Source organism: Vipera ursinii (genome assembly GCF_947247035.1).
Source record: "Vipera ursinii genome assembly, chromosome: 6".
NCBI lineage: Eukaryota > Metazoa > Chordata > Lepidosauria > Squamata > Viperidae > Vipera > Vipera ursinii.
In genome coordinates this window covers 88,325,106-88,345,795 of record NC_139515.1, presented here as the reverse complement: position 1 = coordinate 88,345,795, position 20,690 = coordinate 88,325,106, and the positions used below count along the sequence as shown (strand labels likewise).

General features: G+C 50.2%; 1 protein-coding gene and 1 long non-coding RNA gene across 2 annotated transcripts in view; one reads left to right on the top strand and one right to left on the bottom strand.

Annotated features, from left to right (window-relative positions):
• LOC310642465 overlaps window positions 1-20,690 on the bottom strand; it is a 477,812-nt gene that overhangs the window by 382,197 nt on the left and 74,925 nt on the right. The gene's annotated exons all lie outside the window — the stretch shown is intronic.
• The window catches only part of NRF1 (nuclear respiratory factor 1), a 40,815-nt gene that overhangs the window by 17,210 nt on the left and 2,915 nt on the right, over window positions 1-20,690 (top strand). Inside the window, exons 2-9 of the mRNA XM_083366578.1 lie at window positions 305-539; window positions 3,778-3,892; window positions 7,980-8,106; window positions 10,354-10,494; window positions 15,178-15,336; window positions 16,769-16,963; window positions 18,517-18,618; window positions 20,542-20,626. Of these exons, the coding sequence (XP_083222704.1) occupies window positions 317-539; window positions 3,778-3,892; window positions 7,980-8,106; window positions 10,354-10,494; window positions 15,178-15,336; window positions 16,769-16,963; window positions 18,517-18,618; window positions 20,542-20,626 (1,147 nt within the window). The 5' untranslated portion in view covers window positions 305-316. The remainder of the gene's footprint in view (window positions 1-304; window positions 540-3,777; window positions 3,893-7,979; window positions 8,107-10,353; window positions 10,495-15,177; window positions 15,337-16,768; window positions 16,964-18,516; window positions 18,619-20,541; window positions 20,627-20,690) is intronic.

The following is a 20,690-nucleotide window of genomic DNA, read 5'->3' as shown; positions in this document are numbered from 1 at the left end:
CTTGACTTTGCTTGTCAGAAGTTCGTAAAATGACACACACACACCCCAGGACACTGCGACCGTCATAAATAGGGGTCAGTTGCCAAGCTTCTGAATTTGGACGCTGCAACAGCCGTTAAGTGTGAAGAACGATCCTAAGCCGCTTTCTCCCCCCCCCCGCGCCCCCAGTGCCCCTGTAAGTTTGAAACGGTCGCTAAGTGAACTGCTGCAAGCTGAGGACCAGCTGCGTAGACAGCTATCTCGAAGAGATTTTGTGATGTTGGTGCTGACGGCTTCTCCTCCTCCTCTGCTTCCTTCCCCACAGCGGTGATCATCCATGGAGGAACATACGGTGACCCAGGCCGAGCACATGGCCACCATAGAGGCCCACGCCGTGGCCCAGCAGGTCCAGCAGGTCCACGTGGCCACGTACACGGAGCACAGCATGCTGAGTGCCGACGAAGACTCCCCGTCTTCTCCCGAGGACACGTCCTACGATGACTCGGACATCCTCAACTCCACCGCCACCGACGAGGTGACCGCCCACCTGGCCGCCGCAGGTAAGTTGGGCTCGGCCGGCACACCTTGCTCCCTTCTCCAGCCACACCTGGGGGAAGGGGGGGGCAGGCGGAGGCACACAGGTGCCTTCCCCATCCCCGTCATTGGCTTGGCCGGCAATAAAACCACACCTGGAATGCTGCATCCAGGTTACAAAAAAAAAGACGTTGAGGCTTTGGGGAAAGTGCAGAGAGCGGCAACTCGGAGGATGAAAGGCCCGGAGATGAGAACAAGGGTGGCTGGAATTGGGGTTTGGATAGTCTGGGGAAAACAAGGACTAGGGGGGGAGGACGTGATTTCAGTATTTGGGGGGCTGCCACAAAGAAGAGGGGGTGGGGGTCAACTCATTCTGCAAAGCACCAGAAGGCAAGACAAGAAACAATGGACAAAAACTAATTAAGGAGAGAAGTAACCTGGGATTAAGGAGAAGCTTCCTGACAGTGGGGACAATTAGCCAGTGGAACAGCCTGCCACCAGAAGTTGTGGGTACTCCAACACTGGGGGTTTTCTAGAAGAGACTGGACAGGGGTAGGCAACCTTGGCTCTTTTATGACTCGTGGACTTCAACTCCCAGAATTCCTGAGCCAGAATGGGGGAACTATGGCTCCCTCATGACTCGTGGACTTCACTCCCAGAATTCCTGAGTCAGCATGGGGAAACTATGGCCCCCTCATGACTCGTGGACTTCAACTCCCAGAATTCCTGAGCCAGCACAGGGGAACTATGGCCCCCTCATGACTGGTGGACTTCAACTCCCAGAATTCCTGAGCCAGCATGAGGGAACTATGGCCCCCTCATGACTCTTGGACATTAACTCCCAGAATTCCTCAGCCAGCATGGGGGAACTATGGCTCCCTCATGCCTCATGGACTTTAACTCCCAGAATTCCTGAGCCAGCCTGGCTCAGCTTGGAAACCTCTCCCTTCCCCTCAGCATGGCTGGCTCAGGAATTCTGGGAGTTGAAGTCCATGAGTCATGAAGGGGCCATAGTTCCCCCATTCTGGCTCAGGAATTCTGGGAGTTGAAGTCCACAAGTCATAAAAGAGCCAAGGTTGCCTACCCCCTGCCTCAGCCAGCCAGGAATTCTGGGAGTTGAAGTCCACAAGTCATGAGGGGGGCCATAGTTCCCCCCATGCTGGCTCAGGAATTTTTGGAGTTGAAGTCCACGAGTCATAAAAGAGCCAAGGTTGCCTACCCCCTGCCCCAGCCAGCCAGGAATTCTGGGAGTTGAGGTCCATGAGTCATGAAGGGGCCATAGTTCCCCCATTCTGGCTCAGGAATTCTGGGAGTTGAAGTCCACGAGTCATAAAATAGCCAGGGTTTGCCCAACCCCTGTTATAGGGTTTCCTCCTTGATCGGGGGGGGGGGGCTGGTCTAGAAGACCTCCAAAGTCCCTTCAGCTCTATTTTGATTGTTTGATTGATTGACGGATTGATTGATTGACAGTTAATACCAAAAATAAACTACCCATCCCTGCAAGGATTTTTTTTTTAAAAAAAAAGCTTCCAGCTACCAAGGTCATAAGTGCGAATAATGGTCAGTGACAAGACGTCTTTTTTCTGCGTTGTGGTAATTTTGAAATGTTGGCTAAATGAACTGTTGCAAGTTGGGGATGACCTGTATTCGTTTTACAAAGGTTCACGGAAAAAGGGCCGTTTTTATTTACATTTTTACTTTCAATCTGGGTTTTTCAGGGTTTCCCTGGAGCCAAAACAAGTAATTTAAAAATTGTAGCCTGCAGAGGGCAGCAGAACAGTAATTTTAATTTTTTTTTTAATTTTTTCAGTTAGGGAGCCTATTAGCCTTATTTCCTAGTTTAACCGTTTATTTATTCATTTATTTACAGCTCCTGTTTCTTAAATCTCCCACCTGCCTCGTGTTCCTTTGGGTTTTATTTCCACATTCCAAGCTGGCTGTGGGAAGGATGAAGCACCCCGAAACCTCTTATCGGAATGACAAGCAGGCTTATCCCGTGCCTTGCAATTATTCCGGGGAAGTGAACCAGTATTGCAAGCAGTCCTCAACTTACAACCGTTCGTTCAGTGACCTTTCAAAATTATGACGGCACTGGAAAAAAAGGGACTTACGGATGTCATTCACACTTAACGACCATTGCAGCATCCCCACGGTTGTGGGATCAAAATTCAGATGCTTGGCAACTGGCTCCTATTTATGACAGTCGCAGTGTCCCGGGGTGTGTGTCCCGGGGTAGCCAGATTCACTTAACAACGGCGTTAGTAACTTAATAACTGCAATGATTTGCTGAACGGCTGTGGCAAGATGGTAAAATGGGGAAAAGCTCATTTAACGAATGTCTCACTTAGCAACAGGAAATTAAGTCCTCGATTTACGGAGCGCAATTGGGACCGGACCTTCCATTGCTAAGCAAGGGAGTCCTCCCTGACTTTACAACCTCTTCTGCCACAGTTGCTGAGGAAATCCATTGCTAAGCGAATCCGTTGCTAAGTGAATCACATGGTCATTAAGCAAATATGGCTTCCCCGTTTGTCTTTGCTTCTCAGGAACCCTCTGGGAAGGTCATAAGTGGCGATTGTGTGGACCCTGGATGCCGCACCGGTCATAAATATATGCCAGTTGCTAAGCAACCGTGGGGAGGCTGCGATGGTCATAAGTATGAGGACCTGTCAAAAGTCACTTTTTCCCAGTGTCATGGCAACTTAAAATGGTCGTAAGTCAAGGACCACCACAGGACTCCAATTGAGTCCAAAATTTCCATTGCTAAATGAGACAGTCATTCAGTTGCCTCATTTTACCACCTTTCTGGCCACCGTTGTTAAGTGAATCACTGCAGTTGTTACGTTAGGAACAGGGTCGTTAAGTGAATCCGGCTCCCCTTCCCCATTGACTTCGCCCATCGGAAAGTCACAAAAGGGGATCACGCGACCCCGGCACGCTGCGACCGTCCTAAATGTGAGTCAGTTGCCCAGCGTTTGAATTTTGATCACGCGTGACCACGGCGATGCTGCAACGGTCGTAAGTGTGGAAAACGGTCCATCGGCCGCTTTTTTTTTCCCCCATTGCCGAACGGTCACCAAACGGAATGGTTGCAAGTCGAGGACCCGCCGTACTTTGTTTGGAACGCGGCTGCCCTGATTCCCGGCCGGTTTGCCACCTTTTTTGGAGGAACCTTCCACCCCGCTTTGCGACGGGAGATGGTGGGAGCTGTCACGGGCCTGGCTTTGCTCCCTTGGGTGATTCAGGTCTCTCCTTTGTCCCCAGGGCCGGTGGGAATGGCCGCTGCGGCCGCCGTGGCTACCGGGAAAAAAAGGAAGCGACCCCACGTCTTTGAATCCAACCCCTCCATCCGCAAGCGGCAGCAGACCCGCCTGTTACGGTAAGAGCGCTTGTCCGGCATGTCCCAGGATTCCCCCTTCCAGCTGCGGGGGGGGCACGGGGTGGGTGCATGGGGTGCGAGCCCCGACCCTCCTCAATTCGGACGGAGCTTCCTCTAGCCTGGCTTGGTCCAGCGAAGAAGGGAGTCGAGCTAGGTGGGGCTGTGCAGCTGCCATGCGAACCGGTTGAGAGGTCAGCCCTGCGAGGTAGGCCAGGCTAAGGAAAGGATAGCATGGAGGTCAGTAGCTACTTCACTGTGAAGCTCTCGTAACAGAATCTGGCAAGTCTGGAGGTGATTTTCCCCCCTTTCACTCTGTCATCTTATCTATCCCTCCATCCACTCACTCTCTGTCTCTCTCTGTGTCTGTATGTATGCATGTATTGTGTGTATGCATGTATTGTTTGTGCATGTATTGTGTGTATGCATGTATTGTGCCTGTCTGCCTGCCTACTGTCTTTCTTTCTCTTTCTTTCTTTCTTTCTTTCTTTCTTTCTTTCTTTCTTTCTTTCTTTCTTTCTTTCTTTCTTTTTCTTTCTTTCTTTCTTTCTTTCTTTCTTTCTTTCTTTCTTTTTTCTTTCTTTTTCTTTCTCTATCTGTTATCTGTTTGTCTGTTCTTTCTGTCATCTATCTTGTCTATCTTTCATCTATTGTCTATTATCTGTCTACTCTATACCGTCTATATATCTTTCATCTGTATTATCTATTATCTGTCTATTTCTATCTATTGTCTATGTTCCTATTTATCTATCTTTCATCTATTATCTGTTTGTCTATCTACCATATATTTATCTTTCATCTGTTTGCCTCTCTCCCTCTCTCTCTCTCTCTCTCTCTCTCTCTCTATCTATCATATGTACGTTCTATATCTGTCTGTCTTTCTAGCATCTATCTTATCTGTCTGTCTTTCTGTCTCTATCATTTATCATCTGTTATGTTTGTCTATTCTGTCTGTCATCTAGTCTATCATCTATTGTCTATATTATCTGTCTATATGTACCTTCTATATCTCTATCTTTCATCTGTATTATCTGTTATCTGTCTATTTCTATCTATTGTCTATGTTTCTATTTATCTTTCATCTATTATCTGTTTGTTTATCTACCATATATTTATCTTTCATCTGTTTGCCTCTCTCTCTCTCTCTCTCTCTCTCTCTCTCTTTATCTATCTATCTATCTATCTATCTATCTCTCATATGTACGTTCTATATCTGTCTGTCTTTCTAGCATCTATCTTATCTATCTATCTATCTATATCTGTGTCTGTCTGTCTATCTATCCAGATCCTAAGCCACGTAGGGTTTTGGGGGTGGCAACCAACCAACATCTCGATTGCAGAGAGAAACAGGTCACTAAGACTCCTTTTGCAACAAGGGGTGACAAGGAGGAACCCAGAGGTCCTATCCCCACCCCAGCAACTTCATTCTGGAGCCCCGTGACGCTTCCAAGTACTTCTCAAGGGTGGTCCCGCATAAGGCCCGTTGCAGTCGTCCCTGCGACAGTTGGCCCAAGCAGGAGTGATGGGGCAGCGACGTATTTTTTATCCCTTGTTTACCCTGATAGTAGAGTTACCAACCCAGACTTCCTTCTCATTGGGAATGGCAAGGTCTGACGCCACGCACAAGCCTAGGACACGCACGTCTCGGAATGTGGTTTGGACCCTGCGGAGAAGAACCAAGTTCAATGCTAGTTTGGAGCACTTTCCTCCAGGGCTTCTCTGATGCAACGTTCAGCCACATTTTCCCTAGCCGGGGTGTTGCAACCCGTGGCTCGGTCTTGCTCGGTATCGACGGGGTAACCCCTTGGTGCTCTGGCAGGGCTGGTCGTCTTAGTGACGGGTCCCGTGGCAGTTGCACATCCTCTGCTGGACTAGATGCCAGAGGCATCTTTTTTGTCTCGTGCTCCCCAGCACCGGGCCCAGTCTTCTTTAATTGGATTTGTGATGCAATCGCTCTCCACGGCATCCAGAGGGATAGACGGTCCTGGTTTTTCTCCTCGAAAGGTGCCTGCGCGGGGTCTGTTGTCTCCGCACGAACTTCACAGCTTTGTTTCTTTCTCCTTCCTGCTCCTAAATCTTTTATAATAATAACAATAATAAGGTTGGAAGAGACCTTGGAGATCATCTACTCCAGAGGTCCCCAACCTTGGCAACGTTTAAGGCTTGTGGACTTCAACTCCCAGAATTCCTCAGCCAGCATGGGGGAACTATGGCCCCCTCATGACTGGTGGACTTCAACTCCCAGAATTCCTGAGCCAGCATGGGGGAACTATGGCCCCCTCATGACTCGTGGACTTCAACTCCCAGAATTCCTGAGCCAGCATGGGGGAACTATGGCCCCCTCATGACTCGTGGACTTCAACTCCCAGAATTCCTCAGCCAGCATGGAGGAACTATGGCCCCCTCATGACTCGTGGACTTCAACTCCCAGAATTCCTCAGCCAGCATGGGGGAACTATGGCCCCCTCATGACTCGTGGACTTCAACTCCCAGAATTCCTCAACCGGCATGGGGGAACTATGGCCCCCTCATGACTCGTGGACTTCAACTCCCAGAATTCCTGAGCCAGCATGGGGGAACTATGGCCCCCCTCATGACTCGTGGACTTCAACTCCCAGAATTCCTCAGCCAGCATGGGGGAACTATGGCACCCTCATGACTCGTGGACTTCAACTCCCAGAATTCCTGAGCCAGCATGGAGGAACTATGGCCCCTTCATGACTCGTGGACTTCAACTCCCAGAATTCCTGAGCCAGCATGGAAGAACTATGGCCCCCTCATGACTCGTGGACTTCAACTCCCAGAATTCCTCAGCCAGCATGGAAGAACTATGGCCCCCTCATGACTCGTGGACTTCAACTCCCAGAATTCCAGAGCCAGCATGGGGGAACTATGGCCCCCCTCATGACTCATGGACTTCAACTCCCAGAATTCCTCAGCCAGCATGGAGGAACTATGGCCCCCTCATGACCCGTGGACTTCCAGCTCCCAGAATTCCTCAGCCAGCATGGCTCAGCTTGGAAACCTCTCCCTTTCCCCTCAGCATGGCTGCCTCAGGAATTCTGGGAGTTGAAGTCCATGAGTCATGAGGGGGGCCATCGTTCCCCCATGCTGGCTGAGGAATTCTGGGAGTTGAAGTCCATGAGTCATAAAAGAGCCGAGGTTGCCTACCCCTGGCCTAGACCATTTCAGACAAATGGCTGTCCCGTCTCTTCTTAAAAACTTCCAGTGTTGACTGGAGGCAGGTGGTTCCGCTGGTTAATTGTTCCAACTGTCAGGAAATGTTCTGCCACTCAAGTCCATCCGGCCCATCAAATATATACTTGTTAATTTTTAATTTTTTTATTAGATTGTTATTTCCTTCATATACAACGTAAGGCAGTGAATATAGCAATATTCGTTCCTTCTCTTATTTTCCCAACAACAGTCCTGTGATAGAGAGTAAATAGCTGAAAGTCACCAGGCCAGCTTTCATGCCTAAGGTGGGACTAGAACTCACCGTCTCCTGGTGATTGGCCCAAAGTCACCCAGCCGGCTTTCGTGCCTAAGGCGGGACTAGAACTCACCGTCTCCTGGTGATTGGCCCAAAGTCACCTAGTTGGCTTTCGTGCCCAAGGCAGAACTAGAACTCACCGTCTCCTGGTTTCTAGGCCAGCACCTTAACCGGAAGATCCCACCTTCACCCTCTTGTATTTCACTATCTAACTTGCTTAATCTCAACTTATTTTTGTGTGTCCTATTTTAATGTTCTGTGCTTGCTTTTACACCCTCTCGTTTTTTTTGGCTTTTCTATTGAATTCTTTTAATTTTAATTGTCTTCTAATACTTTTTTTTAAAAAAACACCTTTTTATCATATTGTAAGCCAGCGAGAAGAGGGGGTCGTATAACTTTAATAAATTGAATACGTGAAGTTTCTCTGCCCCATTGGCCGGAACGGGAAGCCTTCATCCCACCTGCCAACCTGACGTGACGGGAAAAGTTTAAAACCAGAAAGTCTGGGGGGGGTGTGGTGTGGAAAACCCCCCCGAAGGACGGACGTGTCTTCCCCTTTTAAAGCCAATTCTTCCTTCTCTTGTCCTCCTGACGCAGGAAGCTGCGAGCCACTTTGGATGAATATACCACCCGGGTCGGGCAGCAAGCGATAGTCCTGTGCATATCTCCTTCCAAACCCAACCCGGTTTTCAAGGTCTTTGGGGCGGCCCCCCTGGAGAACGTGGTAAGGCTCCTTAAATCCCCCCTCCCCCAATGCCCCCAGTTAGAAATTGGGAAGTGGGGAGGGAATGGGAAAGCTTGGGAATCAACTAGAACAGGGGTAGGCAACCTTGGCTCTTTTATGACTCGTGGACTTCAACTCCCAGAATTCCTGAGCCAGCACAGCTGGCTCAGGAATTCTGGGAGTTGAAGTCCACGAGTCATAAAAGAGCCAAGGTTGCCTACCCCTGGACTAGAAGAACATGGCAGCAAGGGGATTTAAAGCCCATGTCTCTTTTCTCTTTGCCCTCTCGAAATACAAAGCTCAGAAAACCAGGCAGTTCTTCTACTTTTACTCAAAGGTAAAAAGGTGAGATACAAGAACGCTCCCAATGGACATCTGCGTATCTACAACCGTGGGGTCCTCGGGGCTCTCTGAGCTGGGTGGTTTCCTTGCAGACGCTTCAAGACCCAACTAGGTGACATCATCAGTGCTAGGAGGGCGTGGGAGGGAGGAGGGGAAGGAAGGAAGGAAGGAAGGAAGGAAGGAAGGAAGGAAGGAAGGAGAAGAAGAACTGTGGGGGTCCTCGGGGCTCTCTGAGCTGGGTGGTTTTCTTGCAGACCTTTCAAGACCCAACTAGGGAACATCATCAGTGCTAGGAGGGAGGGGGATATAAGGAGTGGTGGAGGAGGAGGAGGAGGGCTGTAGGATCCTTGGTGCTTTTTGAACTTGATTGCTTTCTTGCAGACGTTTCAAGACCCAACTAGGTGACATCATCAGTGCTAGGAGGAGGAGGAGGAGGAGGAAGAAGAGGAGGAGGAGGGACGGAGAGAAGGAAGCGGACTGTGGGGTCCTTGATGCTCTCTGAGCTTGGAGGTTTTCTTGCAGACGTTTCAAGACCCAACTAGGGGACATCATCAGTGATGGAGGGGGGGGTTTGCTCTCTGTTTATACAGAAGTGGCTGGCTTGCCAGTGTTGGTGGGAGCGTTGTTTTCTCCTTGGTGGTTCCTTGACCACCTCAAGCCCCAAAATGCGAGAGAATAACTGGAAGCCTGGCGTTCAAACAAATCGGGCATCCATGGGCACATAGATGTAAACAACACTTACACACCATTCAAAACAGAGAAGCTTCAACGCTCCAGTTAAGGACCCGGAGACCATTCAAACAGGAAGGAACAGCCTAATTAAGAGACACCCAAGAACACTCCCACCAACAGTGATGGGGCAAATTCCCTTGCATGTGAAATGAGAGCAAGCCTCCCTCCCTTCTAGCATTGATCATGTTGCCTAGCTGGGTAATGAAACGCCTGCAAGAAGACAGCCAAGCTGGGGGAATACCAAGAAACCCACCTGCATCCTCCTCCTCCTCCTCCTCCTCCTCCTCTGCAACCCCCCTCTCCTTCTGTCACTGATGATGTTACCTAGTTGGATCATAAAATGTCTGAAGAAAAATCACCCAGCTCAGAGAGCACCAAGGACCCCAGAGTCCTTTGCCGCCTCCTCCTCCTCCTCCTCCACAAACCCCCCTCCCTTCTAGCACTGATGACTTCCCTAGTTGGGTCATGAAAGGTCTGCAAGGAAACCACCCAGCTCAGAGAGCACCAGGGACCCCCACAGTTCTTTTCCTCCTCTTCTTCCTCCTCCTCCTCCTCCTCCTCCTCCTCCTCCTCCTCCTCCTCCTCCTCTCTCCTCCTCCTCCTCTCCACAAAACACCCTCCCTTCTAGCACTGATGACGTTCCCTAGTTGGGTCACAAAACGTCTGCAGGAAAACCACCCAGCTCAGAGAGCACCCAGGACCCCACAGTTCAACCCCGAGCTACAAAGATTCTCTTCCGTTGGTCCATATCTACAGAAACTTTTATTATTGTTGTTGTTGTTGTTATTATTATTATTATTATTATTATTATTATTATAATGCTGCCCCACAGTTCAACCTCCCAAGAGTGACTCGAAAGTCCCAACCTCCCCAAGCCCCTTCCCCGAAGACCCTGCCCTCCCTTCCCAACTTCTCTGCTACCCCCACCCACCCACCCCCCGCCACAGCTTTACTCGCTGGCCTTAGTTACTCTTCCTTTCATCATCTCGCTCGCCTGCGCCTCCCCTCGGGGGCCGCGGGCTGTTTTTCTCGGGCAGCTGCGCCGTTGTTTGCCCGCTCCGCTCCGTCGCGCAGCGCCCGGAGGAGCACGGTGGCATTTCCCCACCCGTTTCGGTTACTTAGCATTTCCTTCTCCCCTGCCTTGTTTACCTGGCCCTCTGCGACTCCCCACAGGTGCGCAAATACAAAAGCATGATCCTGGAAGACCTGGAGTCAGCGCTGCTGGAGCACGCACCTGCGCCGCAGGAGGTGAACTCCGAGCTGCCTCCTCTCACCATCGACGGGATCCCGGTCTCGGTGGATAAGATGACCCAGGTAACCAAGCAGGAGAGCTGGAAACTTGGGCCAGGTTGCCAAGAGAGGGAGGGAGCGTCAAAAGTCTCTCGAGCTGATTGAATTTTCCAGCCAAGCATCTCAGCCTCTCTCCAGGGAGGGCACAGCCATCTTCCGACATGCAGGCAGTCCTCGGCGTACGGCCACGCGACTCAGCCCCAAAACTCGCGTGGCTAAGCGAAACCCTCGTTCAACACTCCCCCCACCCCAATTGACTTGGCTTGTCAGAAGGGGCTCGCCGCAACCGTCGTAAATAGGAGCCAGCGGCCAAGCGTCTGGAAGCCAGGTTCACTTAACCGAACAACCGTCCCGCTTTACGACGGTGGCGAGAAAGGTCGCAAAACGGGGCAAAGCTCGCCGGAGAACCGCCTCGCTAAAGCGACGGAAATTTGGGGCTCCCTTATCATGGTGTGTCGGGGACGCCTCGCGAGTCGTGGGAGCTGAACTCCCGGAGCAAGAGGGCAATTAAGGCTTGTCAAAGCCGGGCGGTCTTCAGATCTAAGGATGAAGCAATTGGGCCAAAATTGGTTTGAGAAACCCCGATTCGTCTTTGGTTTGCCCGGAGCGGGCGGTTGTGATCATGGCTGATCATGTTCTGTTGCTAATTAAAAGGTCTCGTGCCTGAGCGGGCTTGCTGTGCATGGCCCTGGCTGATTGCGTCCCCGAGGCCCTTGACAAGCGCTCGCTGGGGCGCAAAACTCTCCGTTTCTAATTAATCCATCTGGGGAGCAAAAACAAGAAGAAAAAAAACAAATAGAACTTTGCAAGTTTCTCTCTTGAAAGAGAGAGGCGTTCGTAAGAAACGGGCAAAAATCACACCCCACAGGCCTTTGGGGTGAGTTGGAGAGGGCCCATAGGGTAGAGCAGGGGCCTTCAAACTTGGCCCTGTGATGACTCACGGACTTCAGCTCCCAGAATCCCTCAGCCAGCGTCCCTGGCTGAGGAATTCTGGGACGGGCCTTCAGACTTGGCCCTTTGATGACTCGTGGACTTCAGCTCCCAGAATCCCTCAGCCAGCGTGCCTGGCTGAGGAATTCTTGGAAGGGCCTTCAGACTTGGCCCTTCGATGACTCATGGACTTCAGCTCCCAGAATCCCTCAGCCAGCGTGCCTGGCTGAGGAATTCTTGGAAGGAGGGCCTTCAGACTTGGCCCTTCGATGACTCGGGGACTTCAGCTCCCAGAATCCCTCAGCCAGCGTCCCTGGCTGAGGAATTCTGGGACGGGCCTTCAGACTTGGCCCTTTGATGACTCGTGGACTTCAGCTCCCAGAATCCCTCAGCCAGCGTGCCTGGCTGAGGAATTCTTGGAAGGGCCTTCAGACTTGGCCCTTCGATGACTCATGGACTTCAGCTCCCAGAATCCCTCAGCCAGCGTGCCTGGCTGAGGAATTCTTGGAAGGAGGGCCTTCAGACTTGGCCCTTCGATGACTCGGGGACTTCAGCTCCCAGAATCCCTCAGCCAGCGTCCCTGGCTGAGGAATTCTGGGACGGGCCTTCAGACTTGGCCCTTTGATGACTCGTGGACTTCAGCTCCCAGAATCCCTCAGCCAGCGTGCCTGGCTGAGGAATTCTTGGAAGGGCCTTCAGACTTGGCCCTTCGATGACTCATGGACTTCAGCTCCCAGAATCCCTCAGCCAGCGTGCCTGGCTGAGGAATTCTTGGAAGGAGGGCCTTCAGACTTGGCCCTTCGATGACTCGGGGACTTCAGCTCCCAGAATCCCTCAGCCAGCGTCCCTGGCTGAGGAATTCTGGGACGGGCCTTCAGACTTGGCCCTTTGATGACTCGTGGACTTCAGCTCCCAGAATCCCTCAGCCAGCGTCCCTGGCTGAGGAATTCTGGGACGGGCCTCCAGACTTGGCCCTTAGATGACTCACGGACTTCAGCTCCCAGAATCCCTCAGCCAGCGTCCCTGGCTGAGGAATTCTGGGACGGGCCTTCAGACTTGGCCCTTAGATGACTCACGGACTTCAGCTCCCAGAATCCCTTAGCCAGCGTGCCTGGCTGAGGAATTCCAGGCGGGGCCTTCAGACTTGGCCCTTTGATGACTCGTGGACTTCATGGACTTCAACTCCCAGAATCCCTCAGCCCACGTGCCTGGCTGAGGAATTCCGGGCAGGGCCTTCAGACTTGGCCCTTCGATGACTCGTGGACTTCAGCTCCCAGAATCCCTCAGCCAGAGTGCCTGGCTGAGGAATTCTGGGGGTTGAAGTCCACAAGTCATCAAAGGGCCAGGTTTGAAGACCCCTGGCGTAGAGGAAGAGGGCCTTCTTTGGGGCAGAGGGCCCCATGCTGGAGGCCTAGGGTTCTCTGGGGAACCCTGGGCTCATTTCTCCATCTTGGGAACTTCAAGATGCGGGGTCCTTGTTGCTCTCTGAGCCGGGTGCTTTTCCTGCAGACGTTTCGTGACCCAACCAGGTAACGCCGTCAGTGTTAGGAGGCAGTGGGATTTTCTTCATAAAACTCCACCCCTTCTAGTAGGGATGTTTGCTACCTAGTCTTCCTCTTCTTCCTCCTCCTCTCCCCAAAGCCCACCCTAGCTAGCACTGATGTGGTTGTCTAATTGGCTCCTGAAATGTCTGCAAGAAGCCCACCAGGCTGAGAGAACACCAAAGGCCCCATCGTCCTTCCTCTCCTCCTCCTCCTCTCCGCAAGCATTGCTCCTTCTAGCACTGATGGTGTCTCCCCCGTCCCGCCGAGTCGCAAAGGTTGGGGACCGCTGGCTTACATAAGCTTCTGGCAGATGCTTTCTGAAGCTGATGCGCCGCAGTGTGTAATTATTGCAATATCGGTTGCGAGACGCTAGGAGCTGCTGTCGTGTGATAGTGTAGTTTCATAGCAATTATATACCTCTTTATGGAATGAGAGAGAGAGAGAGACAGAGAAAACGAGAGAGAGAGAGAGAGAGAGAGACAGAGAGAGAGGGGAAAAGAGGAAATGGGGCCGATTCACATATTCCACATATTTTTCCAGAAAGCCTTGGGGGAGGTAAGGCACTCCCTTTCCTCCCAACCAAGAGAAAAAGGAGGAAGAGGGAGGAGGAGGAAGGTGATGCAACTCCCAAAGGCCAGAATTAGCGATCTGCAGACAAATACACCCTAAACACTGCGGCATTTCCCCGTGGGTTAAAAAAAAAATAAAAAATAAAAAATTAACAATCTGCATTTTATACGCCATCTCTTAGTTGACACAGGGCATCCGTAGGCTTCCTTCAAGAATTTCCAGTGCAATTCACAAAAATATAAATAGCTGCATAATGGGAAATACGGATGGATCGAAGAGCTGGAGGCCCATGCCTTGAGTGAGAACTGTGGATTGATCTGGTTGATGATCACTTGTTTCTTTTGGTTTGCTGTTCTCAAAAGAGTCTTCTCCCAACCCCAGACTTCAAAAGCATCAGTACTCTTCCTGTCTTGTCCCAAAGGGTGCTGTGATATGCACCCACCCCGCCCCATCCTCAAATGCAGTAGGAAGTGTACACTTTGTTCCATGTTAATGTTTTCCCGGCATCTCTGAAAATCTTGCGTTGATATACACTGTAGTGGGCCAAACCTCTCCTTGCATCTTGATATCATCTGTACATTAAGTGTACATTTATTGTATATTCATGTTTACATTTTAGTACACAGGATTATATCCTATTTATATTGTATATGAATATACAATATAAATAGGATATAATACTGGATATTAAAATGTAAATAGAATATAGAGTAGAGTACCGTACAAAGGACACGGTGGCTCAGTGGGTTAGGACGCTGAGCTTGTCGATCTGAAGGTCGGCAGTTTGGCGGGTCGAATCCCGAGTGCCGCGTAGCAGAGTGAGCGCCTGTTACTCGTCCCAGCTTCTGCCAACCTAGCAGTTCGGAAGCACGTAAAAATGCAAGTAGAAAAATAGGAACCGCTACGGTGGGAAGGGAACAGCGTTCCGTGCGCCTTTGGCGTCTAGTCATGCCGGCCACATGACCACGGAGACGTCCTCGGACAAGCGCTGGCTCTTCGGCTTTGATACGGAGATGAGCACCGGCCCCTAGAGTCGGAAACGACTAGCACGCATGTGCGGGGGAACCTTTACCTTTACCTTACCGTACAATAGAATAGAAAAAAGCTAGAACAGAATAGAATAGAATAGAATATAGAATAGAATAGAATATAGAATATAAATAATAGAAGAGAAGAGAAGAGAACAGAATAGAATAGAATTTTTTATTGGCCAAGTGTGATTGGACAAACAAGGAATTTGTTCCCGATGCATAAGCTCTCAGTGTACATACAAACAATAAAGTGTTAGGTCATATATCATGGATTATAGTTACAATCATTCATCATAATATACATCAAGTGATAAATCATAGATACCAATAGGAGGAGGTACTCAACACGAGATGATGAGGAAGATGAGAATTTATTTATTTTAACATGGGAAGGCTCCCAGGGTCACCTTGTAGTTGCGATGGACAGCAAATAAATTTAATAAGTAAATACAAATAAATATGATCTTTGGATAGTGAGGTGAGTAGCGTATACATTTCACAGACAAAATCTTGATTTTCTTGCATCTGGATATGATCTGCAACAGGCCAAGCTGCCGGTGCAGACCTTTGCTTCCCAAATCTTTCATTATTTAATTTTCTCTCCCCCACCCCCCACCCCTTTAATGCCACAGGCCCAGCTGAGAGCGTTCATTCCTGAAATGCTGAAATACTCAACGGGCCGCGGGAAGCCGGGATGGGGTAAGGAGAGCTGCAAACCCATTTGGTGGCCCGAAGACATTCCGTGGGCTAACGTCCGCAGTGATGTTAGGACCGAGGAGCAGAAGCAGAGAGTACGTCTTGACCGGCTTCTTCCTTCTATGAGCGGTGGGGCTTTTCTTAGGTTTGGCACACAGAGAGGTGTACAAATTCGGGGGCTTGGTTGAACGGCGCAGTTCAGGTAAGAAGAAAAGTCCCCTCAAAAGACATGATGAAAACTTCATTTTACCCCACGTGGGAAGTAACGGTGAGCATCCTTGACCCAAGCAAAGTCCAAAAACACTCCAGAATTTCTGCAAGCCCGGCACTTAGTCAGCCATCAACAGGCACGTAGAGATGAGCAACGTTTACACACCGTTGGAAAGTGACCATCGAAAAGCTAAAAGGCCGAAAGGTTTCCTTGCCAGCAATGAACACCCAGATAAGCAGCTCTTAACACTAAGATTAATGCTAGACATCAGTCAATAAACAATGCCCCAATCATGACAAACCATCAAACAGTAAACAACAGCCTAATCAAGGAATCAGCAAGAAAACATTCCAGCCAACACTGACAGGGCAGGCTATTTATATATAAACAGTGCAAAAACTCCATTCCTTTCTGGCACTGCTGATGTTACCTAGTTGGGTCATGAAACGCCTGCAAGCCAATAACCAAACTCAAACAGTTCTGGTCTGCTAGAACTGGACTTGCATCCTGAAGAATCAGATTGTCTAGCTTCCCACCACTTTGGCCTTAAGCACAACTCCAGTTAGGCTCTTTCAAACCATGAATGCCAACCGAATAACAAGAGTTGGACGGGATCTTGAGGTCTTCTAGTCCAACCAGGCAGGAAACCCTTGACCATTCCAGACAAACAGCTGTTCAACCTTTTCTTGGAAACCTCCAGCGTTGGGAGCGCCCGCGACTTCTGGTGGCCAGCTGTTCCACTGGCTAATCGTCCTCCCTGTTAGGAAGCCTCTCCTTAATTCCAGGTTGCTTCTCTCCTTGACGAGTTCCCATCCGTTGCTTCTTGTCTTGTCCCTCCGGTGCTTCTTTGGGACAACTCCTCAGATATTGGAAGGTGCAAAAAAAAACAAACGAGAACCATATCCTATTTTTGCTCCAGTAAATCTGAACCGTAGAATCTGGAAGGGACCTCGGGAGGTCTTCTGGCCTGAGGCACGAGATCTTAACACCATCCAGGACAAATGGTTGTCCAATCTTTTCTCAAAACCCTCCAGAGATGGAGCGCCCACACCTCCAGGAGGGAAGGCCTTCCTTTGATTGATTATTCTCACCGTCGGGAAATTCGTCCTTATTTCAAGGTTGGGTCTCTCCTTCCGAGGCGTTTCCACCCCTCCGTCCTGGGTGAAATTTACTGGGGGTGTGTGTGTCTACATGTTCTCTGGGTGACATGACCCCAAGTGGGCTTTGCTGCTGGTCAGCTGGATCTAGCGATGAGCTGCCTCTCTTTAGTCCCCCACCCCTGATCTCCTGTCCTCTCTCTCCTCGCCCGGCCTCAGGTGTCGTGGACCCAGGCGCTGCGGACAATTGTGAAGAACTGCTACAAGCAACACGGCCGGGAGGATCTGCTTTACGCTTTCGAGGATCAGCAGACCCAGTCGGTGACCGCCACCCACAGCATAGCCCACCTGGTCCCCTCCCAAACCATGGTCCAGACCTTCAGCAACCCGGACGGCACGGTGTCGCTCATCCAGGTGGGGCTCGTACTTTGCGGGTTAAGGTTTTCGGCCCTCCGTGCTGAGCCGAAGTAGGCTCGGGGTCCGCTCGTTATTACCCCTGAGGCTTCAGCAATTAGATCTGGGGGGGAATGGGCTCCTTCCAAATCTCCTGAAGGACCGAAAAGGATCTTTTCTCTCAAAATCTGTGCGTGCATACTGGGTTGTGGTTTTTTTTTTTGTAAGGAGTCTGTAATGGGGATTATAGACTGGGGATTTTTTTTGTAGGAGTCTATAATGATGAAGTGAAAAATATGTGAGGCTTCCTTCGCGGAAAAAGGAAAGATTGGGCGTCCTGCAATTTCCTTCCTTCCCTCCCTCGTCTCTTTCCTGTCCGTCCTTCCCCTCTTTCCTTCCTTCCCTCCCTCCCTTCCTCCTTCTTCCTTCCATTCTTTCTCTTTTTTCCTTCCCTTCCTCCCATCCTTTCTTTTGTCCCTTCTCTCAATTTTTCCTTCCTTCCTTCTTCCTGCCTCCCTCCATTCTTCCTTCTCTCTTTTCCCTCCCACCCTCCTTTCCTTCCTTCCTTTGTCCCTTTTCCCTTCCTCTTCCTCTCATTTTTCTTCCTTCCTTCCTTCCTTCCTTCCTTCCTTCCTTCCTTCCATCCATCCATCCCACCTATTCATCGGCAACTTAAGTGTTGACTTTATCTGTCTTTTTTGCTAAACAGCATGTGACATTAATGGGAGTCCATTCCTCTCTCCTCCCAATGTTTCTTTAAATTATATATAAATTATATTGACTTAGAGGGACGCAGTGGCTCAGTGGGTTAGGACGCTGAGCTTGTCGATCAGAAGGTCGGCAGTTTGGCGGGTTGAATCCCGAGTGCCACGTAGCAGAGTGAGCGCCTGTTACTCGTCCCAGCTTCTGCCAACCTAGCAGTTCGAAAGCACGTAAAAATGCAAGTGGAAAAATAGGGACCGCTCCGGTGGGAAGGTAACAGCGTTCCGTGCGCCTTTGGCGTCTAGTCATGCCGGCCACATGACCACGGAGACGTCCTCGGACAAGCGCTGGCTCTTCGGCTTTGAAACGGAGATGAGCACCGGCCCTAGAGTCGGAAACGACTGGCACGCATGTGCGGGGAACCTTTACCTTTACCTATATTGACTTAAACCATCTCCCACTATAGAGCAGAACAGGCCAAAGGCCCAGGCAGCCAAATTCTATTTTTGGGTGTGGGCCACTGTGCCCACAGTTTTTTTAAAAAAAAGACAATAAAGGTTATCTACCCCTCCGTTACAAGGATGGTTCGTAATTTGGATCGCTTACGGCTGGCGGATGTCCAGATGCGCATGGCATCCCGTACCCAGTTCATCCTGGGTTGTGGGATGTCTTTTGTCGGAGGTTGCCAGGGGGGCACATGAGCTCCTCGGCGCAGTGTTGTCACACTTCCCCACCAATATGTCCACCTCTGCCCGTGGACCTTGCCCCTGGCTTTGTGGCTATGGGGTCCTAGGCTGAAAGGGGGGCCACGGGGGGGGGGCCACAAGGCCCTTAGGAGGGGACCCTGGTGACTTTTTGGCATGTCATTGCAGGTTGGCACCGGGGCCACAGTGGCCACCTTGGCAGACGCCTCCGAATTGCCCACCACTGTCACAGTCGCACAGGTGAACTACTCTGCGGTCACCGATGGAGAGGTAAGGGGTTCACCCGTAATTTCTGCTCTCTGGCCTTAAAAAGGGGTGGAAACACACACACACACACACACACACACACACACACACACACAAAAGACTTTCCTTGGCAATTTTCCATTCTTTCCAACCAGGCTCTTAAAATGAGATTTGGTTGAAGAACTGGCAAGTTTTTGCCCCAATTTCTCTTTAGATGTGCCTACCAAAAAAAAAAAAAGGCACCCAGTTTGCTTTTGTGCACTCGGCCCCCCTCGGTGTGGATATTTCAAAATATCTTTGAGCCGATTCTGGAAAACCACGATTCCTGCATTAAATCTACCTATCCCGAGAATTCTAGGTTTAGGGTTTCATTAGCAAGAAATACGGGTTTTGTCCAGCTTCGTTTTCAACGGGGCAAAAATCAAGAGCATATAATAAGCACCGTGACTATTGCTAAGAAGGTGGTAAAATCGGGCATGGTCACGTGACCCGCTTAACAACCACGCATGATTTGTGACCTCCACTCCCGTCGTAAGTCGAGGACCACTCAGACTTGATCATTTCAGCCGAGCTAAATTCAGGGAGTCCATGCTGCTTGGCGCCTTCTGAAAAATGAGAGACTGAACAAGCCAATTTGGGAATCAAACAAATAATAATAATAATGATAATGATAATGATTAATAATAATAATAATAATAATAATAATAATAATTAATAATAATAAATAAAAATAAATAAATAAATTTGGAAGGGACTTGGAGGTCATCTAGTACGAGTACCACCTGTGGTACATTGGCACCTGGCAGGTGATACGCAACCATCCTAGGAAAGTGGTAGCAGGGGAGGGGAATGAGCCGAACCGGCGGCAGCACCGCACAAGCCTGAGCGAGAGACAGCTGGAGCTGCAGGGCTATCGGGGCTCAGCGGAAGCGCCAGGATCGGCGCCAGGATCCAGCTGGAGCTCGGTGCTAATCTTGGCGCTTCTGCTGAGCCCAGAAGAAGCGCCAATCAGCTGGAACGTTGCAGCATCCCCAGGGTCTTGTGATTTACGTTCAGATGCTTGGCCACCGATTCATGTTTATGACGGTCACAGTGTCCCAGGGTCACGTGAAGTGACCAAAACCTGCTGCAACCACCCAGCAGACGGGAGGGGGGAATAAAAACCAAACACCCCCACCCCCCACCCCCGCTGCCAATCCTCAACCGAAATGCTCACAACAATGAAAACCTCGGACAGGAGGAAGAGCGCCACCAGGCAGGCAGGCAGGCAGGCATCTTGCTCGGCTGTGGCTTGCGGGGGGAGGCACTTTTTTCAGGGCCATTGTAACTCCGAACAGTCACTAAGCCAGCTGTTGTAAGTCGAGGACGACCTGTACTTCATCCCTTTTTACCTTTTTTTTTGGTCATCAAGTTTTTGACCCCTTGCTAGGTGGTCCTCGGATATCGCCGTAGCCTAAAAGTGGTAGAATGGGTGAAAAGGTCGGAAAGCCCTGGTCTAGTCCAACAGTGGAGCCAGGTACCCCCTTATCCCATACCTGTGCATTTGGTGTTTCTTGCCTAAATGTAGGGCCTTACTTTTTTCCCACCACTGAATTTCATTTTGTTAGACCAGTCTGTCAATTGGGGAAGGGGAGAGATGTCAGCCCCTTACTCCACTCCTTAGACGGAGCTAATTGGACTCCAGGCCTTTGTGTCAACCTCACTTCCCACCCCCACAAACGGTGTAGGATTCTCAGAGCAATAGAAACAGCTTTGTTTCCCCAAGAAGCCGGATTTCCATCTGAAAAAAAGGCTAAAAATGGAGGGTATTTTGTGTAAATTCACTCTGGAAGACAAGCCTCCATTGTCTGAGCAAAGCTGAGCATTTTCCATCTTGATTAGGGTGTGTGTGTGGTTTTTTTTTTTGCGGGTGCTTTGAAAGCCCCCTTTTTGGCCAACTGAATATAGGTAGTCCTCGACTTTATGACCATCGAGGAGCTTGCCTATCACAGTCACCCACGTGACATCCGCTTTCAGGAGTTCTTAGGCCGCGGTCTTTAAGTGAACGCAGCGATAGTAAATCTTTAAGTGAACGCCAGCGATAGTAAAGCAGCTGT